The 26,022-nt window shown below is 40.1% G+C and overlaps 1 protein-coding gene across 4 annotated transcripts; it reads left to right on the forward strand.

The window, feature by feature from the left end:
* Positions 1–238: 238 nt before the first annotated feature.
* Positions 239–24,911, forward strand: Thumpd3 (THUMP domain containing 3). 4 transcript variants are annotated; one of them, XM_042680065.1, is made up of 10 exons: positions 239–260; positions 2,089–2,376; positions 3,807–3,884; positions 8,352–8,831; positions 12,295–12,425; positions 15,173–15,242; positions 18,817–18,932; positions 22,685–22,795; positions 23,606–23,729; positions 23,895–24,911. In XM_042680065.1, the coding sequence occupies exons 2-10, from the start codon at positions 2,122–2,124 to the stop codon at positions 24,036–24,038; spliced, it is 1,509 nt and encodes a 502-aa protein (XP_042535999.1). In that variant the 5' UTR covers positions 239–260; positions 2,089–2,121; the 3' UTR covers positions 24,039–24,911. The 4 variants fall into 4 exon arrangements, with proteins under 4 accessions (XP_042535999.1, XP_042535998.1, XP_042535997.1 ...); XM_042680064.1 differs by having other exon boundaries at positions 253–294; XM_042680063.1 differs by lacking the exon at positions 239–260 and adding an exon at positions 359–561.
* The last annotated feature ends 1,111 nt before the right edge of the window (positions 24,912–26,022 follow it).

The raw sequence follows: 26,022 nt of genomic DNA on the forward strand, positions 1-26,022 counted from the left end.
GCTGTGAAACTCTTACCCTGGGCATCACTAAGCACTCCACAGGCGCCCCCAGAGCCCCCGCGCTACGCGAGGCGACAAGGCCCGGGCTCTTCCGGCCCAGCTCGCGGCCATCCGGTGCCCCGCCTCACCACAGCTCCGCGCAGACTCTTCTCTTCACGACCTTGTCCCCGGAGCCCGCCTCTGGCACCGGACTTCCGCTTCCGTGATCCGCTCCTCACTTCCGCTTCCGGGCCAGGCGAGCCAGGTTCCGGTGGCGTGACGTGAGTGCGCTGGGCCGGCGGGTGCTGGCGGCCGGTAACCGGGCGGCGGTCAGGAGTGGCGGGAGGGAGGAGCTGCCTTCGTCCAGGGCCGGAGTCGGAGCGGGGGCGGCCCTCGGGGTGGTCCTACGGCGGAGCCCGCCACGTGGCCTGTCCCTGGCCTGCACTGCCCAGCGGGCCTCGTGTGCCCGCCGGTCCCGCTTGGCGGCGGGGGAGATGCGGCTTTGTAGCTCCGCTCCCCTGCGCCGCGCTCGGATCCGAGGCCGCACACCCCCTCGCTTGCGGTAGACGGCGTCTCGGGCAGGTGGGGGTCGGGTTCACCGTGCTAGCGAGCTCGTTCGGGACAGGAAATGGCTAACTAGCGTTAAACCCTGATGCCACCTCGGCCAAGCCGACCCCCCACGCCGGGTCCTCGACGTACGGAAGTGGATTTGAGTTTCAGACCCTTTGATAATCGGTTGAGAGCATCATCTCCTTAACCCCTCCCCTTAACGCGCGAGAACGTTCAGATAATAGGACGTTCGTTTACAATTACAGAGGTCTCTTCTGATGCCCCACAGTATGTATAGTTATTAGATAGTAGTAGGTCGAGGTAATCTTCCTTAAATTAATGAACCACTGTCCACACGAGGAAGATAGATATGCTGCAAACAGTTTTTAAATTATTTCGAGCACCTCATACTTGGAACGTTGCCTGAGACTACTGTGGAATTCAGTCCTGTTTTGACAGGGCTGGTGTCCAAACTGCGATCCACCTACTTTGGGCCTCCTGCCATTGCTGGGATCAGCGGATGGGCAGTCCACAACTTCCCTTCAGTAGAGATGTGGGAAGGCTCTACTTTTCTGGACTGCACCTAATGCTCCCTCCCACTTTTCAGCCACAAACCTTGGGGGTGACAAGCATGCATAGTAGCAAACTATGGGTTAAGAAGGAATCCGGGAGAACTTTTCTGCTCAGGCCAGTCTCTAACCTTCCTATTAAGTTTTAATCACTGGTCCAGCACTATGCTATTCTCAAATCCCTCAACGACTTTAGGGAAAGAGCTAATTTCCTATTTTCAGGTTTGGGAGAATTAACTTGCTTTAGGTTATTCAACCTATGAAACTAGAAGCAAGAATTCAAACCCATGTCTATCTGGCTTTGCTGCACTTCTTTTGGGAAGTTTCTTTTTTTTTTTTTTTTGTCGGTCGTGGGGCTTGAACTCTGGGCCTGGGCGCTGTCCCTCAGCTCTTCAGCTCAAGGTGAGCGCTCTACCACTTGAGCTACAGGGCCACTTCCGGTTTTCTGGTGGTTTATTGGAGATAGGAGTCTCACAGTCTCTCCTGCCCGGGCTGGCTTTGAACCGTGATCCTCAGATCTCAGCCTCCTGAGTAGCTAGGATTACAGCCACCAGCACCCGGTTTCTTTTGGGAAGTTTCTAAAGTGCTAGATAAAAGGGAAATATTCAGAAATGTCTTTCAATATTCTAGCAGCTTCTTTATTGTTAAGTTGTGTAGTTAGGAAATAGCTTCTTATCAACATAGATGAGTTCAAACTAAATACTGCATGCTGTGGAAATACTCCTCTATGTGTCTGCTCCTTTTTATTCATAGTACATATGGTGCTTGTTTAGTAACATGTGTTTTACAAGCTGCACTCTGCCTTTGTTTATTCAATGTTGTGATTTTGATGTATACTTAATTAGGTGCCTTGAATGTGTGTGCGTGTGTGTATATATATATGTATATATATGTATGTTGTATTTCTTGCTTTTGTTCTCCAAAGCAGGTGTTTTTACTATAAATGAAGTAGGTTTGGGCTTTACTTCTTTCTCTTTTCTGTATTTTATAGAAATTGTGTTAGTGATCGTGAAAATACTGCAACATGGCTGACGTTAAAGAAGCTATTAACCGACTCATGAATGTGAATCTTCATGTGAACCAGAGATCTGTACGGGTGACAGAAACTGATGTCAGAAGTGAGTCTGAGCATTTCCACGTCACTATTGGAGCCACTGTACCTACTGGCTTTGAGCAAACAGCTGCAGATGAAGTGAAAGAGAAATTGGGGTCATCATGCAAAATCAGCAAAGACCGGGGCAAGATTTATTTTGACATTGCAGTGGAAAGCCTTGCTCAGGTTTGAAGCAACATTTAAAATTAGTAATTCTACACTTACGTTAAAATTTCATTTTTAAATGCAGTACTGGGGCTTGAACTCATAGCCTCAAGCTGTTAGCTTTTCCATTCCAAGCTTGCACTCTGCTCCTTGAGCTACAACTCTGCTCTGTCTTTTTGCTGGCTAATTAGAGATAAAAATCCCTTGATTTGTCTGCTTCTCCAAGGCTGCCTTCAAATCTCAGCCTGCTGAATAACTGGGATTGCAGGTGTGAGCCACCAGCACTGGATTTGACTTACACTTTCTAGTTTACAGGTCCCTCTGAGGTTCTCTTTGCTTTGCTCCAAATCAGGTGATAAAATTACTGCTGCTTGTTGTTAGGTGGTGATTTGTAATTTTGACTACTTATTATCTTTAAGTAGTTGTACAAAGGAGTTTCAATTCCACAAGAACAGTATCTTGATCAATGTCACCCCTTCCATAGATCTCTCCCCCATCACTTCCAACCCTACCTAACACCACAAGTTAACTGGTTCCATTTTCATATATGTACATTGTATATTATGACTATATTCTCCCACCTTTCCTTTCTAGTCTCTCTCCTTTTGACCTTACCTCCCCGATAAAACAAATTTATTATAAGTTTGACCACATTTTTAGTTTTGTATGCATTTGTAACATACATGTATTTAAAAAGCAAGTATTTTAAATATACTTTGTAAATATGCTTCCATTTGCTATGCTTTGAGTGTGTGCATGAGTGCATACATGTGTATGCACATACATGCATGCATGTATGTGTGCATGTTGTGTTTACTGGGGTTAGAATTCAGAACCTTAACTCTGTCCTTGAGCTTTTTTGTTCAAGGCTGGTACTGTACCACTGGAACCATACTTCCACTTCTGGATTTTTGCTGGTTTATTGTAGACCAGAGTCTCATGGACTTTCTGGCTTTGCTGCACTTCTTTTGGGAAGTTTTAAAATACAGGTATTAGGTACTGTAAAACTATTGTGCCTAGCCAGGCTCCAATGGCTCTTGTCTGAAATCCTTGCTACTCAGGAGGCTGAGATCCAGAAAATTGAGATTTAATGCCAGCATATGCAGAAAAGTTCCTGAGACTCCATAGTAACAAGCAAAAAAACCTACCTGGAGGCATGGCTTGAGTGATAGAGCACTACTTGGGCTAGTGAACCTTACATGTGAGGAAGGCCCTGAATGCAGATCCCAGTGCTGGGTAGGTGATGGCAGAACATTGCAATGGTAGGTAGCACTTGGAAAGTTCAAGACAGAGGATTGGGAGTTCAGAGCTACAGAACGACTTCCAGGCCAGCTGGAGCTACACAATGGGAACCCTTCTTAAACCAACAACGTAAAACTATCGCACCTAATTTATATAAATTTGGATAGCTTTTTCCAGAAATTTGTTTTTAACTTTTTTTTCCTTCCCAGGTTCATTGTCTACGATCAGTTGATAACTTGTTTGTGGTGGTTCAAGAATTTAAAGATTATCAGTTCAAAAATACAAAGGTGAGCTCTTCCAAATATAATAGCTGATATTTAGATATCTTCTCAAAAAAAAGCTTATTTCTGTTTTACACAGTCTGCCTATCATTTAGTATTATTAATTTTTTTTGACATGCTGGGAATCAAACTCAGGGTCTTTTTTTTTTTTTTTTTTAATTTTTTTTGGGTCATGGGGCCTGAACTCTGGGCCTGGGCGCTGTCCCTCAGCTCTTCAGCTCAAGGCTAGCGCTCTACCACTTGAACCACAGCACCACTTCTGGCTTTTTTCTTTTTGCTTATGTGGTACTGAGGAATTGAACCCAAGGCCTCAGGCATGCAAGGCAAGCGCTCTGCCACTGAGCCACCTTCCCAACCTCGTCCTCAGGGTCTTTTTTTTTTTGGTCCGGTCGTTGGGCCTGAACTCTGGGCCTGGGCGCTGTCCCTCAGCTCTTCAGCTCAAGACTAGCGCTCTACCACTGTCCTCAGGGTCTTGTACAAGATATGTACTATCACCAACCCATGCCATTTATAATAAATACTGGCCAGCTTTTATAATAAAATGTAGAGACTTATATCTTTACATCTCAAAAGTTGTCTTTGAGATTTTGAGGGAGGTACTGGTGATGGCTCACACCTGTAATCCCACCTACCTGGAAAGCTATTTTCTCACCAGTCGGGACTGAAAAGTCCATGATACTCTTATTTCCAATTAACCCAGCAAAAAGCCAGAAATGGAAGTGTGGCTTATGGGGTAGAGCTTCAGCCTTGAGTAAAGAAGCCAAGGAAAGCTAGAGGCTCTACATTTAAATATATATTAATAAGAAACAAAAAGTCTGATTTTGCCTTTAAGAGGTAGGTTTTAGATTTCTCAGCTGACAGGTATACATGGTTCCAAAATAGAATTGCTTCAAGAATCTGACTAAAGAACAAGTGGTGCTTTCTCTATTTTCTCACTGTTCTGCCTTAGCCTTGCTTTCCTCTCTGTCTTCATTTTTGAAATGAAGCCAACATAATATTTATTTGTTTTTTGGGTTTTATTGGGGTCTGGTCATGGGGCCTGATCTCTGGGCCTGGGCGCTGTCCCTCAGCTCTTCAGCTCAAGGCTAGCACTCTACCACTTGAGCCACAGCGCCACGTCTGGCTTTTTTCTTTTTGCTTATGTGGTACTGAGGAATCGAACCCAGGGCCTCATGCATGCAAGGCAAGCGCTCTACCACTGAGCCACCTTCCCAGCCCCTGCTTCATTCCTGTTTATTGCTTTTTATTCCTTTTTTTGAGCCTTGCATGTATGAGGCCCTCGGTTCGATTCCTCAGCACCACATAAGCAGAAAAAGCTGGAAGTGGTGCTGTGGCTGAAGTGGTAGAGCGCTAGCCTTGAGCTAAAGAGCTGAGGGACAGCGCCCAGCGCCTGAACTCTGGGCCTGGGCGATGTCCCTCAGCTTTTCAGCTCAAGGCTAGCGCTCTACCACTTGAACCACAGCACCACTTCTGGCTTTTTTCTTTTTGCTTATATGGCTGAGGAATTGAACCCAGGGCCTCAGGCATGCAAGGCAAGCACTCTGCCACTGAGCCACCTTCCCAGCCTCGTCCTCAGGGTCTTTTTTTTTTTTTGGTCCGGTCGTTGGGCCTGAACTCTGGGCCTGGGCGCTGTCCCTCAGCTCTTCAGCTCAAGGCTAGCGCTCTACCACTGTGCTCAGGGTCTTGTACAACGTATGTACTATCACCAACCCATGTAGGCCACGACCTACAAAAAAAGAACAAAACAAAACAAAAATAATAATAATTGAAAGACATTTTCATCTGTCTGTAAAACAATACAGTATAACAGCTGTTTATATGAGTATAAATAATCTAGAAATGACCTTAAAACCTGCAGACTTTAGTATCTATGGGGGCTTCTGTAACCCCAGTACTACAAAAAAAAAAATCTTCTAACAGATACTGACAGCTCCAGAAAATATGTGACCTATCTTTGAGAATCCTTATTTATCTTTCATTTCTCTCTTCTGCTGTAGAGGAGACTCAGGGAAGTTCCCTTCATTAATCTATGTACATTCCTCCTATTGTAGACAAAGTGTGCTGCCTGCTTTGTAAACAGTCTTTATACTTGAGAGCTGTTGGCCTTCTCCCTCTCCATGTCTTCCTGTACTTCTGATTTTCTGATTGACTTTTTTTTTTTGGTCATGGGGCTTGAATTCAGAGCCTGGACTCTGTCCCTGAGCCAGACCCATGCTTCCAGTTTTCTGGTAGTTAATTGGAGATAAGAGTTTTTACGGACTTTCCTGCCTGGATTGGCATTAAAACCATGATCCTCAGATTTCAACCACCTGAGTAGGTACGATTTCAGGCATGAGCCACTGGTGCCCAGCTTGACTTTCATTATACTTGAGAAACCTTATGTTATAATTCAGGGTTACAAAAACCATATAGTTCAGTTAAGATACGATTGGTATTCCTGTTATTATTTTCTTTAAAACAGTTTCTGAAGAAAGGGTTGATGCCAGTGTTATCCCACTGGTTTAAATACCAGTCTTCAGGAGCCTTTTATGGGAACGTTATTTGTAAATAGAACTTAATTAGCTAACTCTAAAGTTTATTATTATTTCAGCAGGTTTTAAGTAGTAGCAAAGCCTTCACTTCCATTACCAAGTCTCATTTCTATCAGTTAGTCAACTCCAACTGGATACAGAGAACATCGTGCTGTACTTTGTGAATAACTCTGAAGTTGCTGATCCCTTGAGGCTAGTGAGAAGTAAAGATTGAAGTAAAACTTTCTATCTCATGGCACTGGTTTTGTCAGTACACATGAATAAGGATTGAAGCACTGGTGATAATATAGGAAAAGAGAGACTTAGACTTTTAAGTAGAGCAGGCCTTTCAGAGGTTATACCTTTTAACTTGCTATTTTAAGTAATATGCAAGGGGCTTGCACTGCAAAGAGGCCATGTGAACAGCAAATATAGAGATCAGAAATGAGACAGAATGATCTTGAAAGAATGTAAGAGAAATAGGCCAGAATCATATTCCTTTGAACTTTTAAGGAATATAGATTTTCTGTGTGTAGAGGGAAGCTCTCAATGGACTTAAGCATGAGGGTACATCACTACCTTTAATTTTCAAAAAGGTGGCTATACTATTTAAAAATTAGATATATTTTTAACTGTTTAAAGTTCTTTTTTTTTTTAAGTTATCTTTGCGTTCTCTAGGTTTATGACTTTTCATACATGGGCATTCACTGCAGTATTTGGGGAGGGATGCCAGCTGGAAATTCTACCCTATTGGTTACTAGAACTACATGCCCTGACAGCTTCTATATAGTTGGCCAGTACCCAACTGCCTGCCTCAAGCTGTACTTTGACTTCACTAATAAATCATTCCTTGGTTTTTGTTCGTTTTTAAGTCTTTTTTTTTTTAACATAGTTAATACATATATACCCAAAAAGAAGTCTGTCAGTGAGGCATATGTTGCCCTCTTTTCCTCTCTTTCATTCACCTATTTCTTCTTAATGATTTTCACACATTGTTTCTTTACCACTTTTTGGCTTTTTGCTGCTTAAATTTTTATCTTAGTTGTATTTCTGATCGTTCTATCAGATTGCTTTTAACTTAATGTGTCTCTACCCTAATTTGTCATTGAAACTTGGATTTTCTTAATTGCAGGCATTTTCATTACTGTAGTAAATAAATAGACTAATGCAGTTTGTAACTAAAACAAAAGCAAGTCTTTATTGGTTCAAATACAGTTATATATTATATTAACTTATTAATTATTTTTTTGTTGTTGTTGGTCTTGGGGCTTGAACTCTAGGTCTGGGAGCTGTCCCTCAGCTCTTCAGCTCAAGGCAAGCGATCTACCACTTGAACTGCAGTGCCACTTCTGGTTTTCTGGTGGTTTATTGGAGATAAGAGTCTCTCAGATTTTCTTGCCCAGGCTGTCTTTGAACTGAGATTCTCAGATCTCAGCCTCCTGAGTAGCTAGGATTACAGGCAAAAGCCACTGGCAACCAGCATATTTATTTATTTTTTGTTCTTAATATATATTTTTTATTGTAAAAATACAGTACAGAAGGGTTAACAGTTACATGAGCAAGGTAATGAGTCTATTTCCTATTGAGCATCGTTACCCTCTCCCCTTTATTTTCCCCCTACCATCCCTTTCGTCCCCTCCTCTCTACCTTCTCCCCCCGCCCCCTGCAAAGTTGTAAAGTTTGTTTTCAACATACTGTCTTGACATCTTATTGGTACAATAGGTCATCCTGTATCCTTATTTCAGCATTTTGTTATTTCACTTCCCCTCCCCAAATTAGAAAAATGTATATACAAGATGCAGGACACTGGAATCAAATACAGAGACAACAGGGGTTGTACCATGGTGGAAGAACATGCAAAGAAACAAACAAAAAAATCACATAGTACATTATAAGTACATTAAAAAGAACAACAAATCAAATAACAGTTATGAAAATAGGTTTTATTCTCTGTCCTTTATAGGAAGAAGTTTTAAAGGATTTTGAAGATTTGGCTGGCAAACTTCCATGGTCTGACCCTTTAAAAGTATGGGAACTTAACACCAATTTCAAGAAAAAAAAAACAAAGCGTAAAAAGATAAATCAGAATTCAAGTAAAAGGAAGATGATTGATAATGGACAAGGAGACAAGTTAGATGAGAATAATGTTAAAAAAGAGTTTGCTGACGATCTTATAGGTTCACACATCTTAGACTATTATGAAAATCCAGCCATTAAAGAAGAGATATTAACATTAGTAGGTGAAGACTTGGCATCTTGCAAAGATGAGGCTGATGAAAGCTCAAAAGAAGATACTGAGCTTCGAGTGCTGAAATTTAGAGTCACATGCAGCAGGGCAGGAGAGAAGCATTGCTTTACCTCAAATGAGGCTGCAAGAGATTTTGGAGGTGCTGTTCAAGATTATTTTAAGTGGAAGGCTGACATGACCAACTTTGATGTGGAGGTAGGTACACTCTTCTGTGATTATGCAAGAAAGTTGTCACAGATTTGTAAAATTTTCCAAATTAACTGGGGCAAGTAGGATGGGGTTAAAAATAGCATGGGCCAACAGATAGACATGCAAATTTTAATTCCACAACTATGTAACATTGGACAGATTATCTTTCTGAGCTGTTTCAAATAGAGTCATTTAAAACTATACTGAAGGTAAATGAGATAAGACATTTGGAGTATTTGTGTATGCTAAGTGCTCAACACATAGGAGCTATTAAAAGTCCAGTTTTATAATTTCATTCTATCTCTTCTTTTTCTTGAGACAGGGTCTGACTTAGTAACTCAGCCTGAAACTCTCAACCCTCCTTGCTTTAATGCCATGATTACATTGAAGGCTTGTATCACCATGCTTAGTAAAAGATAAATACTTCTTATGGTGGGGCTAGTTATCAAACTCAGAGCAAGCACATTACAACTGAACTACATACATAGTCCTCTAAATCCTCATCTAAAATTTTTTTCTACATTATATAGACTTTCAGATTATAAAATTGATTTAGAATTAAAATATTTAAAATTTGGTTTTGGGTTCTTGCCTGCAACTAAAATGTGAAGTACATTTTAAAAATAAACTTCAACCTCAAGTTAGGATATCAGTGTTATATTATCAACTGTAGATACCTCTTTCTAGCTTGTTGCTTTTCCTTGTGACTACTCATGTGATTGATGTGGGTAAGAGATACTGAAATCTTTAAACCTCTTACATGTTAAGAAGTTCCTAGTAGCTAACATTTTTACCAAGAAGTCAATTTCTGTAGCTTTGAGGACACTTGAATCTGAGAAAAGTCATTTACTCTCTCTAACCATTTTTCCCCTTTGTCAGCTCAGAATATTTCCCGTACAACTCCATTTCTCATACAGCTGCCATGAGAATGAATATGCCAATTAGGACAGTGGTGTCTAAAAGTTAGCAAGGTGGCTCAGAGGGCAGATTGTAGAGTCCTGCTATTTGTATTTAAATCTCAACTTGTATGACTGGGCAAGTGAGCTGATATACTTGTGTCTCAAGAGGGGCTAGGAAGGTGGCTCCGTGGTAGAGTGCTTGCCTTGCATGCCTGAGGCCCTGGGTTCGATTCTTCAGCACCACATAAGCAAAAAGAAAAAAGCCAGAAGTGGAGCTGTGGCTCAAGTGGTAGAGCACTAGCCTTGAGCTGAAGAGCTGAGAGACAGCGCCCAGGCCCAGACTTCAAGCCCCACGACCGGACCAAAACAAAACTTGTGTCTCAAGCTTCTTATCTATAAAGGAGTTAGTACTTAGCTCCAAAGGAATTAGTATGAAATGGGGTCATTAGTGTAAATTAGAACAGTGCCTTGCATGTAGGAGTGTCAAGAGAAAGCTTTAGGTAGAAGACTGGGGTATGTATATTTTTGGGGAAGGTGGGGGGGGAGGCAGGCCTGGGGCTTGAACTCAGGGCCTGGGCACTATGCCTGAGTTTCTTTTGCTCAAGGCTAGTGCTTTACCAGTTGAGCCACTTTTTGGCTTTTTATGTGGTACTGAGGAATTGAACCCAGGGTTTCATGCATGCTAGCTAGGCAAGCACTCTACCACTAAGCCACAGTCCCAGCCCAGTGTTGTACTTTTCATTTGAATAGTTTCTGTGTTAGGACCAAAAAAAGGCTACTCAGACATTACTTAAATGAGTCAAATTTTTGAAAATCCTATGAAATATGACTTGTTGAACAGAAACCCGTCATACAAGTGCTTAAAAATTTTTTAAAGTAAATTTCCTATATATGGTTAAAAAAAAAAAAACAAGTGAAAAGACAGCCATTAGTGTCTCACTACCTAAATGAAAAGGTAGCAAATAGGAAGATCACGGTTCCAGGCTAACTCTGGCTAGAGTATGCCAGACCCTTTTTCCGTATAAAATATAGATAGGATGGCTTAAGCATCTGTCCCAGGGTGTGGAAAGAATAAATAGCATGCCACTCTAGGCTGGCGCACCCTGTCTAAAAAATAGCAAGAGCTGCCAGGCATCTGTAGCTCACACTTGTAATCCTATGGGGCATGGAGATCCAGAGGATCATGATTGGAAGCCAGCCCAGGCAGAAAAGTTCCTGAGACTCCATCTCCAAAACAACTAGCAAAAATCCTAGAGGTGTGTGATAGAGCATCAAGTGATAGAGCATCAGCTGAGCAAACATGAGGCTCTGAGTTCAAAGTCCAGTACCAACAAAAATAAACCAGAGCAAAAAGAGCTAGAGGAGTGGCTCAAACAGTTCCTATACAAAACAAAAGAACCCTACAAAAACAATAAAGCATCCGTAGTATGGTGGTAACAATGGATTAATTAGGGTAAAGGGTGTATTTAGAAGTACTGGTGGGAAGGAAGGGCTGATAGGGGAAAAACAAAGTAGGGGGGGTAACAAGGCTTGATAGGAAATGTACTCATTACCTTACTCATGTAACTATAACCCCTTTGTACAGTGTCTTTACAATAAAAAATATATATTAAAAAAAAAAAAGTACATGGTGAGCTCACGCCTGTAATCCCAGTATTGGAGAGACTGAGATCTGAGGATTGCAGTTTGAAGCTAGCCCACGCAGGAAAGTCTGTGAGACTTATCTCCAATTAACCACCAAGAAGCCAAAAGTGGAACTGTGGCTCAAGTGGCAGTGCTAGCCTTCAGAGACAGTGCCTAGACACTGAATTCAAGCCAGGCCTGGCATACACAAGAATAAAATGGATTTTTAAGGGTGTGAAGTATGGCTCAAGTGATGGAGCAGCTGTTAAGAATTAAGGTCCTGAGTTCAAATTCTAGTACCCACAAAAAAGAATTGATTTAGAATTAAAATATTTAAAATTTGGTTTTGGGTGCTTGCCTGCAACTAAAATGTGAAGTACATTTTAAAAATAAACTTCAACCTCAAGTTAGGATATCAATGTTATATTATCAACTGTAGATACCTCTTTCTAGCTTGTTGCTTTTCCTTGTGACTACTCATGTGATTGATGTGGGTAAGAGATACTGAAATCTTTAAACCTCTTACATGTTAAGAAGTTCCTAGTAGCTAACATTTTTACCAAGAAGTCAATTTCTGTAGCTTTGAGGACACTTGAATCTGAGAAAAGTCATTTACTCTCTGTAACCATTTTTCCCCTTTGTCAGCTCAGAATATTTCCCGTACAGCTCCATTTCTCATACAGCTGCCATGGGAATGAATATGCCAATTAGGACAGTGATGGGTACCTAATTAGATGCCAGTGTACCTCAAGAAAGGGCACAGTGGCACACACCTCTAATCTCAGCACTTAGATTAGAAAGATGACCATGAGGATTGCAAGTTCAAGATTTTTAATGAGTTCAAGACCAGCCTAGGCTACAAAGTGAGACTATGTCTCAAGTCTTAGCAATAAGTGCAGTTTGAACAATCCTAATCGCTTCTTTTATCTTGTTTAACTTGCTTATAGGTTCTCTTGAATATTCATGATAATGAAGTCATTGTGGGTATTGCATTGACTGAGGAGAGTCTCCACCGCAGAAATATTACACATTTTGGACCTACTACACTTCGATCAACTCTTGCCTATGGGATGCTTAGGTGAGAGAATGGATTGTTGCTGTCTTATTTAAAGTGAGTTCACCTTTTTTTTGGTCCGTCATGGGACTTGAACTCAGGGCCTGGGCACTGTCCCTGAGCTTTGCAGCTCAAAGCTAGCGTGCTGCCACTTTGAGCCACAGCGCCACTCCGGTTTTCTGATGGTTAATTTGAGATCAGAGTCTCACAGACTTTTCTGCCTGGACTGGCTTCAAACTGTGATCCTCAGATCTCAGCCTCCTGAGTAGGATTACAGGGTGAGCCACAGGTGTCCAGCTTGAATTTACCATTTTAAAATATTGTGTTAGAATTTAGTGGATGACAAAACTAAAAAACTACTAATTATTTGTCATATTTCCAGTATTGATTCCTTGTGATACTAAAAATACCACTCAAGGGCACTAATAGCTCATACCTATAATCCTAGCTACTCAGGAGGCTGAGATCTGAGGATTACAGATTGAAGCCAGCCCAGGCAGGAAAGGCTATGAGACTTCTATCTCCAATAAACTACCAAAAGGAAAAAAAAATACTAAAGTTTCTCAGTTTTCTTATTTTAAAATGGGAATTCTAGTTTTTATTTATTTATTTTGGCAGCTTAGGTGTTTGAACTGAGGCGACTCAAATTTGCTGGGCAGGCAAGCACTTTACTTCTGAACCAAGCCCCTGCTCCTTCAGCCCCCTGCCTCCATCAGCTTCATTTTTTTTTTGGTTTGGTTTGGTTTGGTTTTTGGTTTTTTTGGTTGATCGAGGGGCTTAAACTCTGGGCTTGCGTGCTGACCCTCAGCTCTTCACCTCAAGGCGAGCGCTCTACCACTTGAGCCACAGCACCACTTCCAGTTTTCTGGTGGTTAATTGGAGATAAGAACCTCATGGACTTCCTGCCCAGGCTGGCTTTGAACTGCAATCCTCAGGTCTCAGCCTCCTGAGTAGCTAGGATGACAGGCATGAACCACCGGCATCCAGCCTGTCTTTTTTTATTGAGATGGTGTCTAACTAATATTTTGCATGCAGTGGTCTCTAATCACCATTTTTTCAGTCTCTGCTTCACTAATAGCTATGAGTATGGACAAAATCCCTCATTCTTGGCCTGAAGCAGAGTTTTGTTTTTTGGGTTTTTTGTTTTGTCGGTTGGGAGGCTTGAACACTGGGCTTGGGCGCTGTCCCTGCGCTCTTCAGCTCAAGGCAAGCTTGAGCCACAGTGCCACTTTGGTTTTCTAGTGGTTTATTGGAGATAAGAGTCTCACAGACTTTCCTGCCTGGGCTGGCTTTGAACTGCGATCCTCAGATCTCAAACTCCTCCTGACTAGCTAAGATTACAGGCTTGAGCCACCTGGCTGCAGAGATTTTTTTTTAATGGTATATAATTTATAAATGAACACATAGAGCTTTTATTTTTTTCTTCTGGGACAAGATCTTTCTATGTAGGCCAGATTAGCTAAAACTCACTATCTCTCCTGAGCCTTCTAAGTTAACAGTTAGGTATCACCAAACCTGGCTTGCTCATATTTTCAATTATTATACTCACAGCAACCCAGGAATTATAGCAGAATTTTCCAGTTTTCAAAGTGCAGCACCAAGCTTTCATTTTCCTTTGCCATTCTTCCTATTATCTTCTCCAGGCTGCTAGTTTTGATACTACAAAATGAGTTTGATGTGGGACTTCAAAGAATTTGTGAGGATTGAGTGCAGAAACATGCAAAATACCTGTTCTTAAACATGTCTAGCAAGTCCTTGTGGTTAAATGATTTTCTTGCTTTTCTTTTTCTGCTGAGAACACATTGGAACATATTAAATCAATGCCAGTAATGGAAAGCTAGACTCCATTGCTTAAGGAAAAGCTCCTGACCTTCATTAATTTAACCAATGTATTATCTAATACTAGACAATATTGTTGGAGGCAGAGATACAGAGTTATTTGGGGTCCAAATATTAGAAATAAAAATAGAATAGAATTTTGATGTTGGTATAATTTGTGGAGGGGAAGGGAAAAAACAAATTGTTTAAGTAAGGATACAGGTGGACCCATTGCAACAATGAGATGTGCAAGATGTTATATCGAAAAACAATGAACTTTGGCTTTGGGGCGAGGGTTGGGAGGAGTGGAGAGCAGATGGGAAGGGGAAACAAAAGAGGAGGCAACAATGCTTGATATAAAATGTACTCATTCCTTTGCTCATGTAATTGTAGAATGAGGGCTGGGAAAGTGGCTCAGTGGTAGAGTGCTTGCCTTGTATGCATGAGGCCCTGGGTTCAATTCCTTAGCACCACATAAGCAGAAAAAGCCAGAAGTGGCGCTGTGGCTCAAGTGGTAGAGTGCTTGCCTTAAGCTGAAGAGCTGAGGGACAGTGCCCAGGCCCAGAGTTCAGGCCCCACAACTGGCCAAAAAAAAACACAGAGTAGAATGAAAAAGTAATAATAGTGCTGTGGGGCTGAGAAAAAAATCTTAGAGAATCATAGAAAAACTTAAAGCTGTGTCTCAAACTTGGGATTGAACTCAAGGCCTTATTGCATGCTAGGCATGCCCTGTACCCCTAAGCTACATCTCCAACCACAAATAACTACCTATGTACCTACCTATCAATCTGTCTGTTTTAGAGGCATGGTCTCACTATGTGTAGGCTGGTCTTGAACTTAAAATCCTCCAGGCTCAGCTTCTTGAGTGTTGAGGTTAGACATGCATCACCTTATCATATCACAAATTATTTGAGTCTTTTCATGTAGGCTGTTTTTTTTCTTTATTCCTCTAGGCTCTGTGCGCCACAACCCACTGATATAATAGTTGACCCAATGTGTGGAACAGGGGCAATACCAATAGAGGTAATAACATTTCCTTAGTTTTTGTTTTTTTTTTTTTAAGATAAGCAGATGATATACCTATAATGTTCTAGACCTAATGTGCAAATTAGACAATCTACCAAAGTTTAATTAGTGAACCTGAGTTTTAAAAGAATTAGAATAGTAAAGTTAGAACTTCTGTGCAAAGAACATAACCATTTATTTCACATAACAGTGTCATAGGACTAGATAATAATATCTGTGTCTGGATTACAGAGGAGGCAGAGAAGGAGACTAGGGAGTTTCCTTTCTGCAGCAGGTAAACTATTTCATCCACGCCAATTAATAGCAGGTAAGCTTTTAATTGAACAGCAAAAGATAATTGAAGCTATAAGCATAAGCTGGAGGGTAGTTTCATCTCTTTATAGTGAAAGAAATTATGCTTTTTAGTCAAGGTAGCTTTCTGGGGAGACAAGTGTAATTGTAAGAGGGGAGAACTTCTGAGGGGTAGCTCAGTGGTCAAATTCTTTCGCTAGTATGCAAGGGGCCCTAGGTTTGATCCATGTAGCACTGAAAAGAAAAAAAAAAAGTTAGGAATATTTTTATAAAGTTTAACAAGCCTGTACACAAATGTAGTTTTTAAAATTACTATGACATCAAGGAAACTCGAAATGAAAAGATTTTTTTTGTGTGTGTGTCGGTCATGGGGCCTGAACTCTGGGTCTGGATGCTGTCCCTCAGCTCTTCAGCTCAAGGCAAGCACTCTACCACTTGAGCCTCAGCCCCACTTCCGGCTTTTTCTGCTTATGTGGTGCTGAGGAATCGAACCGAGGGCCTCATACATGGAAGGTAGGCACTCTACCACTGAGCCACCTTCCCAGCTCCGAAAAGATATTTTCTAATGAAAAAATGTTTGAAAGAGTTTCAGTGAATCAGTGTCATCTGTAAATGATTTAGAGAGGGAGCTATCAGTAAAATCCCTTAAATTTGGATGAAACAGTAAATTCTTCCACAAAGTATACCAAAAGGTAATGAGAAGAAACTATAGGGAGATCCCACAAATTCTTTTGAGTAGGCAAAAACTGGACAGATGAGCAAGTCCAAAGTAACCTACAAAAGGACAAATAATCCAGACTAATTACAAAATGACATCTGTGACCTGGAAGTAAAAATCCAAGTGGGAAGTCTACATGATTATTTTCTGCTAGTAACAGCTACCGAGAAATGATTGTGTTTAAAGAGACCTGCACAAAGAATACCCAGTTGTGATCAAGAAGAATGCTAGGGACAGAGCAGAATACCATCTTGCTTCAGCCATGGGGTGTGTATGAAATATTAAGTAAGGCCACTGCATGCCAAGCCAGAGACACATAATGAGAATCAAAAAAGGCTAAGAAAAAAGTGAGCCATTTCAGGGTAAAAGTGAAGATGAAGTTGCCCACATAGTAAAGCTTAAGCTGGTATATGATCAAAATACGAATGAAATAGATCCACCTTTCCCTGGGTACTAAGACCAAAGTTAAGTGTTATTAGAGTACCCCAGCTGCCTTTAGCAAAGACCTGATAACAAAGCAGTTGGACTGCCCTCATACCAACACTCAGAACACCACTCCAGCTTTAGAAGGCACTGCCCCAGTAAACACTTTGTACCAGTTTTGCTACCATAGTAGCATTTCCACCCAGACCAGAGCAGAGCCAATTGGGCCCTACAGAAGACTTGTGACTGGTATAAAAAGTCACAGGTCTTTCATTTTCATAACATACTGTAGCATGGTTGGTACAGACACCCTGTCCTTTTTCCTTTTTGACGATAGTCTTGTCAACTTTGTAAATTGGTGAATTACCCTCCTGTGTTCCCTCTCCTGCTATTACAAAATCAGATCCCAACAAGACTTTTTCTCAGGTGGCAACTATCTTTATTGAAAACTAGAGGAGCTTTTCTTGTCTATCCATGATTTCTACGTGATGGAGTAGAAAGGACTCCATTCACCTGGCTAGAGGTGAGGATCCAGAAGTAGAGTACTGCCTTACCAAGCATAAGGCCCTGAGTCAAACCTCAGTATTTCCACACACACACAAAAGAATTAAACTTTAGAAGTACTATAAAAAAATACATGTTGGGGAGTCAGAATTGCTGAGACTTGCATTGAATTCTGAAATCCTTTTCCATCCCTCCCATTCAAATGTAGCATACTTTTAGTATTCCTTGTTGGTTGTGGGGCTTGAACTCGGCCTGGGTGTTGTCTCTCAGCTCTTCAGTTCAAGGCAAGTGCTCTACCACTGGAGCCACAGTGCCACTTCTGGTTTTCTGGTAATTTATTGGAGATAAGAGTCTCATTTACTTTCCTGCTTGGGCTAGCTTTGGACCTCTGGCTTTGAAACCACAATCCTCAAATCTCAGCTTCCTGAGTAGCTAGGTTTGCAGGTGTGACCCATCAGCAAAATAAAAAGCATTGTATTCATGGTTGGGATATTCATTCCTCTTACAAAAGTGGTATTCTTACCACCAGTCAGGGTAGAATCCTTCTCAGTTTTCCTATTAGAAACTTCCTTTTAATCAGCACAAACGACTGTTCAGGTTTAGGATAGTATGTCATGTCCTTCTATAAATATGTCACAGCTTGGTATTTATGCTCTGACTTAAAATCCTTTCAGGGAGCCAGATGCTGGTGTTTCTCCTGTAATCCTAACTACTCAGGGTGATGGAGATCTCGGGATCAAGGTTCAAAGTCAGACTAGTCTATGAGACTCCAATTAATCACTAAAAAGTCTGAAATGGAGCTATCACTGTAGTGGTAGAACACCAGCCTTGAGCAAAAAAGCTAAGGGATAAGCACCCAGGCCCTGAGTTCAAGCCCTAGTACCAGTATACACACACTTGCACACACAAACACACAGTCCTTTTGTTGGTATACTCATTATTCAAAAGTATTTTATTATAAAGTGCTCAAATATACCAATTTATATAAACTTGCACAAACCACAACGATGTGGGTTTGGTTAGCTTTTTAAAACCGTTTATTTAGGTACTATAATAAGTGCTTTCAATATAATAGACATTACTGGGTGATGGACTGAATAAAATACTGAATCTATCTTTTGAGTTGCTAGGTCAGTTTGAAGGCAGACAGGCATAGACACTGTTAAAACTGGAAATGTACAGTGGAAAAGGCATGTACAGAGTACTTTCAGAGGGACAGATCTGAAGTAGTTTGAGAAGATGAGATTGGTATCCATAGACTGAGATTTTGAGATGGGTACCAACTGAGCAAACAGAGAAAGAACAGGAAGGCAGTTCCAGCAAGGGAATCTGCAAAGTTGGCAACATGCATAGTTTTAATTTCTTTTGTTGGTCATGGGGCTTGAACTCAGGGCTTGGCCACTGTCCCTGAGTTCTTTTTGCTCAGAGCTCCACTTCTGGTTTTCTGGTGGATGATTGGAGATAAGAGTTCTCATGGACTTTTCTGTCCAGGCTGGCTTTGAACCACTCCCCTCAGATCTCAGCCTCCTGAATAGCTACAATTACAGGCATGAACCACCAATGCCCAGTTCCCTTTAATAATTTAGCTTGTTTTTAGTTTGTTAATTTTTTAAATTAATACTCTTTGTGTTTCAGGGAGCTACTGAGTGGTATAACTGTTACCATATTGCTGGTGATAACAATCCACTGGCTGTGAAAAGAGCAGCAAATAACATCTCATCTTTATTGACCAAGAACCAAATTAAAGAAGGGTAAAAATTTTTAAAGATTTTGTAGCATTTGTTAAATAATAACTTTTTGTATTGACTTAATATCCATATTGCAGTATGACACCATAAATGAACAGTAAGGGGCTGGGAAGGTGGCTCAGTGGTAGAGCTCTTGCCTTGCATGCATGAGGCCCTGGGTTCGATTCCTCAGCACCACATAAGCAAAAAAAAAAAAAGCTGGAAGTGGCGCTGTGGCTCAAGTGGTAGAGCGCTAGCCTTGAGCTGAAGAGCTGAGGGACAGCGCACAGGCCCAGAGTTCAGGCCCCACGATCAGACCCAAAAAACAATTTTTTTTAAATTTAAAAAAATAAATGAATAGTAAGATTCCATTTAAACTTATTGAAAATAAGATTTTTAAAACATGATTTTCCCAGTTATACTTTTTTGTTTCTATTTTTTCTTCCTTTCTTCATATATCTTTTTCAAAAAGCAGTTAACTGTTATAGCTTATAATTTTATTTAACCATTGTTAAACTAGATTCATTTTTATTTCTCAAAAATTTTAGTTATGGGGCTGGGAAGGTGGCTCAGTGGTAGAGCACTTGCCTTGCATGCTCGAGGCCTGGGTTCGATTCCTCAGCACCACATAAGAAAAAAGCCAGAAGTGGCGCTGTAGTACTAGCCTTGAGCTGAAGAGCTGAGGGACAGCGCCCAGGCCCAGAGTTCAGAAAGCCCCACGACCAGACTGGAAAAAAAAAAAATTAGTTATGTTTAATGACTATATACATAATATTCCATCATGTAGAAATACCAGTTAATGTAGCCATTCTCTTGTTATTTAGCCCTTAAAGGAACCTTTGTTGAAAGGACCTGAAATCCATCCCATATTTTATTTTCTCATTTTGTTAGTACTAGAGCTTGAATTAAGGCCTTCATGTGATTGCATGGCTTGTGCTCTAACTGTTGAGCCATGCTTCCAGTCTAGTATTTTGCTGATTAATTGGAGATGTTGTCTTGCAGACTTTCCTGAAAGGCTGGCTTCAAATCAAGATTTTCTAGGTCTCCTCTTCTCAATTTCTGAATGTCCAAAGAGATGCTGACATACTATCTGGTTTAAGTTCTCCAGTCACTCTTCTTGTAAAAGTTCGTGTGTCTTTTACATCTGAGTGTTCTAGCCACTTCTTTCTTTTTTGTTTTGTTTTCTTTTTAATTTTTTGAGATTGTCTTCTGGCATTTGCTTTGTTGCCTCAGGCTGGCTTTGAACTGCCTTGGGCTTCCAAGTTCTTAGATTATAGTTATGTACTACCATACCTCTATATTTCCCAAAGACTAAATTAGATACTTAAGACATAAAACAACTGCCACCCCTACATCCCAAGTATTCTTTTTTTTTGGGGGGGGGGTCCAGTCGTGGGGCGTGCACTCTGGGCCTGGGCGCTGTCCCTCAGCTCTTCAGCTCAAGGCTAGCGCTCTACCACTTGAGCCACAGCACCACTTCTGGCTTTTTTCTTTTTGCTTATGTGGTGCTGAGGAATCGAACCCAGGGCCTCAGGCATGCAAGGCAAGCGCTCTACCACTGAGCCACCTTCCCAGCCCCCAAATATTCTTTTCTAAACAAAATATCCCAAGGCTCTTTAACCATAAGCCCACTTTTTTTTTTTTGTCAGTCGTCGGGCTTGAACTCTGGGCCTGGTGCTGCCCCTCAACTCTTCAGCTCAAGACATGCGCTCTACCACTTGAGCCACAACTCCACTTCTGATTTTCTGGTGGTTAGTTGGAAATAAAGAGTTTTACAGACTTTCCTGCCCGGGCTGGCTTTGAATCATGATCTTCATGAGCCTTCTATGTAGCTAGGAGTAGTGGTAGTATGAACCACCAGTGCCAGCTGTTTGTGTTAAGGGCAGGGATGTAACCAAAGGCTACACAAGTGCTATATGACTGAACTGCGTAGCAGCCCTCAGGCTTAAGTTGTAAGTTCTGTAGTTGACCATATCATACCATTGTGTCTTCGTTAACTTTTGAAGTCACTGGTTACATGCATGTTTTTCTAGTAAGCTGAATTTCTTTTAATCATTACCATACATGTGAATTACGGGTATCCTTGTTTACATGTGTTCTGATTTAGTAGTGTGTATGGATTAAGACCTGAGAATGTGTATTCTAGCAAGTTCCTAAGTAAAGCTTGATGCTGTTGGCCTACAGATGAAATTTATAGTTTTAGAACATTTTATTTACCTAATATTTGGGTTTTCATTTTTTTAAGTATTTTAACAGTTGTCTGACATACTGTTTCACATTTATTGAAGTTTTGAGGCTTAATGTAACTACATACTGTTTGTCTAGCTTCTAAATATTCTAATTATTCAAATTCTCTGCAGTCAAGTTTTGCTGACTTACCTCATAGTAGTATATTCATCAATTTAAGGGTAGCTTTTTAGTGTTTGATTTATATATTTTGTTATATTTTTAGCACCTATGTTTACAATTTTCAGCATACGAATCACCTTTATTGTTTTGGGTGCCAGGACGAGGGTTTGGAACTGAGCACCAGGCCAATTGATCTATCATTTTAGTAGTTATGCCTTCAGTATTTTCTGCTTATTTTTTGGATAAGGCCTTAAACTTTCTTCCCAGGCAGGTATGGACCAAAATCTTGTATTTGCTGCCCTTCTGTATAGGTAAGATTATGAGCATTAATCATCAAGCCTGGCTTGTTCTATGAGATAGGGTCTCAGTAACTTTTTTGCGTCCTGGCCTCAGACTTGCTCCTGCAATCTAGTAGCTGGGATTAGCAGTATAAATCATTACACCTAGCCTGAATTTTATTTTTAAACAGCTCATTATTAAATACTCTGTCAAATTTATGCTCACAGTCTTTGACTAGCATATAATTCTTAGATTATACAGTATTGCTATGTCTTGTTTATTAGAAGTTACTTCTGAAATGTTTATTAAATCTTTTATATTATTATGTCCAGTCTGTCTACTGTCAAGCTTTCAATAGGTTTTTCTTCCTTGGGTTCTTTAAATATAGTGTGGCACATATTTTTTTTTTGTAGTTTCAAAACAACTAGCTGTACGTGTACCAGTTTTTTTTTGTTGTTTGTTTTGTTTTGTCATGGGGCTTGAACTCAGGGCCTGGGCACTGTCCCTGAGCATTTGCACTCAAGGCTAGTGCTCTACAACTGAGTCACAGCTCCACTTCCAGTTTTCTGGTAATTGAAGTTCAAAGTCTTGACTTTCCTAACAAGGGTCGAGGGTCGCTTTGAACCGTAATCTTAAAATCTCAGCCTCCTGAGTAAGTAGGATTACAACCTTGAGCTACAATTGCCTGACCAATTATTTGTTTCTTTAGGTTCTCTGTTTATACTAGATAAGTCACCACACTTTTTTCTTTAGATGTGTCACTTCCTAACCTTGTAATTCATCAATAAACCTCCTTGTGTTTTAAATTTGTGCTTCAGTGCTGTAAAGTTCTCTTAACAATTTTTTCTTAAACTAGTTTTCCCTTAATCTGAATCCTTAACTTGTAGATACAGATTACGCCTACATCTTTTGAATACCATTTGTAACCACTTTTCAATTTTACTTCATTTTCCATCTCAGTCATTTTTAAGTTTTTCCTTATGACCATGTTTTCTTCCTACATCTAATTTTAAGATTCTGATTAAGAAGTTGATGTTCTCACTTATTCTTATAGCATCTTATACTTTTCTACAGCAGTCTGCTCATAAGTCTTTTTAGACATTTCCTACTTCAGAGTGTGTTGAAATACCTCTTCTTTGTCCCCACAGCAAACAGTCCTGGGGCCTGCCTATTGATGCTGTTCAGTGGGATATCTGTAATCTCCCATTGAGAACTGGCTCTGTGGATATCATTGTAACAGACATGCCATTTGGAAAAAGGTAGATGGGATAAATGTTTTATTTCACCCTTTGGTTGGTTTTTTTTTCTCCCAGAGAGAAAAAACCTTAGGTTCTTTTTAAAACTTAAGAGTACTGAATAATTTTAACAATATGAACTCATCCAGTTGTTTCTTGTAAGAATTCTGGAATATAGTAACACATTCTCATCTATCACAGGAGTTTCATTTTGAAACTATACATGATTTCCTAGCCCATTGCTGAATTATTTAATATATATCACATAACAAGACAGGAAACTTGGTTCTGTTTCTTAAATGATTTCTACTCACTAGTTTGGTTTATATGGTTTGAGTGCCTACATTTTTATTGAGAACAAAATTATCGTTATTAAAAATTACTTTTTTTTCCCTGTCGGTCATGGGGCTTTAACTCAGGGCCTTGGAGCTGTCCCTGAGCTTTCTCACTCAAGATTAGCATTCTATCACTTCAAGCCACAGTGCCACTTTCAGATTTCTGGTGGCTAGTTGGAAATAAAAGTCTCACGGACTTTTCTGCCCAGGTTGGCTTCAAACTACCATCCTCATATCTATGTCCTGAATAGCTAGGATTACAGGCAAGAGTTGCCAGTGCCTGGCTAAAAAAAAAAAAAATCCTTTTCCTTTCCATCAAAATCATAAGCAGTTTACTAATTCTAAATTTATTTCACTGAGATAAACTGGCAAAGCTTTGGCTTCTCAAAGTACCTTTTTAATACCTCATCATGCATCAGATTTTATTTTCATTTATGGTAGGCATGAATATTTACTATTTGAAACATTAAGTAGTTAATTTGTTGGTCTTATTTTGTAGGATGGGCTCCAAGAAGAGAAACTGGAATCTGTATCCAGCTTGCCTGCAGGAGATGAGCCGTGTCTGTAGACCGGGGACAGGCCGAGCAGTACTACTTACTCAGGACAAGAAATGCTTTACCAAGGTGCTGTACATTTGCTTATTAACTCTTAACCTGTGACAACTTCAGTATTTTTAAAGCAGACCTATTAAGTATTTGTTCTTGTCTCTTAAAACATTAAACATCGTAGGTTGTTGTGTAGAAGCAGATTCTCAAGCTTGCTTACTTCTGCTTTTTGTTTGTACACAGGCATTATCTGGAATGGGACAAGTGTGGCGAAAAGTTCATACAGTGTGGGTCAACATAGGAGGTCTTCATGCTGCAGTTTATCTTCTAAAACGTACACCTCAAGCTTTTGTACATCCTTTAGAAAATGAAAGAGCAACTTCTTAGTTATACAAAGAATGAAGGTGATTAATACATTTGGACTTCAGAACACTGAAAATGTCAACATGAAGAGCTTCTTAGAAAAGTAACAGAAGCGCTATTTAAATTATTCCAAAGTTCCACTTCGATTAACAAGAGATGTGAATGAAACATGAGACAATTTTTGAGAATGCAGAACTTTTTCTTGTAATTCCTTTGAAGGGGTAGCTAAGCTGTGTTTTCCTTAAAATGCTTGGGAATCCTGGCTTTAGAACATTTTTCTTAAGGCTCCCTAGTTGTGGGAAAGACAGGAGAGCATATGGTCCCAGTATCTCAGGCTATGTTTATTGCCTGTGCAGCTTTGCTATTCAGTAGCTCAGGTTCCTTACCTCAACATCAAAATGAAGCATTATTTCATCTTTTGAAGTTTACGAGATGAAATCTCTATCATTTGCCTTAAAGATTAAAACATGCCTCTCTTGATACACAATACTAAAACATAGTATAGGATTTACTAAAGAAACTATAAATATTTCATAGGATAGTTCTATTTATAAATAGCAGAAATATTGGTTGACAAGCTATAGAACCAACAAGTCAGAAGTTTTCTTTCAGCGAAGTATATTGCGTTTGAAAACAAAATGGATAGATGAAAAAAAAACATGTCTTTGAATGAAAAATTGGGAACATGATGTAAAAAATCATGCTCAGGGCACGGTTGAACTGAGAGCTCTTCTGTAGGAAGGAAGCCTTGTACTTAAAACTTCAGCACTGTAAAAATAAACATAATCTTAGTTTGGGAACTGTAATTTTTGGTATTTATGTAAGTGTCTTCCTGTATCACCATTCACATGCAGCTTAATGAGAACTAACAATAAAGGTTTATTTTGTAAAAGTTTATTTTGGCATATCCAGCTATAGCTGTTAAGCTCCTGGCACTGAATAAAAGTTTCCCCAAAATTCTTGTCAGGAACAGGCTTCATCCCCTTTTTGATAATTGTCTGCCCCCAGTTGCCAACTCTGAATCAAGTGTTCCAAGGAAAGCTAACTCAGCTGGGACTTTATTGCCTAAATGGTGTTTGAAACATCCACTGTGAATTTGGAACTCTGTATATGCTCAGATTCAAATTCAAAATTCATGCCTCTTTTGTTTTACACTACAAAAGCATAGTGAAGAATGACCAGTAGTTTGCTGCCACTGCCTTGAATTAAGGTATTATGCAGTTTTCACCATTAATGCAAATGTCAGTGTAACAATTTTTCAGGATAAACTACAAAGTTGCAACACATTTCACACTTTTTTGATGCATTTATTGACAAACTCATAAACAGGGCATTTATTTGCATAGTATAATGCCCAACAAAAAAAAATAAAAATATAGCCACGTTTGTACATTCATTCATTTGTAAAAAGACTTAAGTGCACCCTGACATATGAGTTCCAGGTGTGCACACAAATATTTCTTTGCTTTTCATCTGGCCAAAACTTGACAATATGAACAAAATGGCTTCTTAAGTTTCTCTGCTATTACATGTTTCTCCAGCCAATATAATGTAGTACTTTACCCTTTAAATTACTTAAGTAGCATTCTAGTTTGAAACCTCTATTGGCTTTATGTCCTTTCAAGGAAATTTTAAGTACTAAAATGACTCCAGAACATACCCTGCACCAACACTATTTAGAACTACATTCTATTGCTTAAGTAATGCTAAGTTAAACTATTTCTAAAGCCAGAAAGACAGTCTTCATACTTTTATTCCATATAGTCTCTTGGGTCAATTTTGTATAGCATTTTTAAACATAGGTGGTATAAAAAACAGTGAGCCAGCCAGGTGCCAGTAGCTTATGCCTGTAATCTCAGTTTCTCAGGAGGCTGAGATCACAAGATCACGGTTCAAAGCAAAGACAGCCCAGGCAGGAAAGTCCGTGAGACTAATAAACCACTAGAAAACTGGAAGTGGCGCTGTGGCTCAAGTGGTTAGAGTGCTAGCCTTGAGCTGAAGAGCTGAG

Source organism: Dipodomys spectabilis, unplaced genomic scaffold (assembly GCF_019054845.1).
Source record: "Dipodomys spectabilis isolate Male_0828 unplaced genomic scaffold, ASM1905484v1 ptg000054l, whole genome shotgun sequence".
NCBI classification, from domain to species: domain Eukaryota; kingdom Metazoa; phylum Chordata; class Mammalia; order Rodentia; family Heteromyidae; genus Dipodomys; species Dipodomys spectabilis.

Coding starts and splice junctions, on each gene's coding strand:
- Thumpd3 (XM_042680065.1), top strand. CDS start 2,122: ATGGCTGACGTTAAAGAAGCTATTAACCGACTCATGAATGTGAATCTT. Junction 22,796..23,605: donor GACATGCCATTTGGAAAAAG/GTAGATGGGATA, acceptor CTTATTTTGTAG/GATGGGCTCCAAGAAGAGAA. Junction 23,730..23,894: donor ACAAGAAATGCTTTACCAAG/GTGCTGTACATT, acceptor GTTTGTACACAG/GCATTATCTGGAATGGGACA.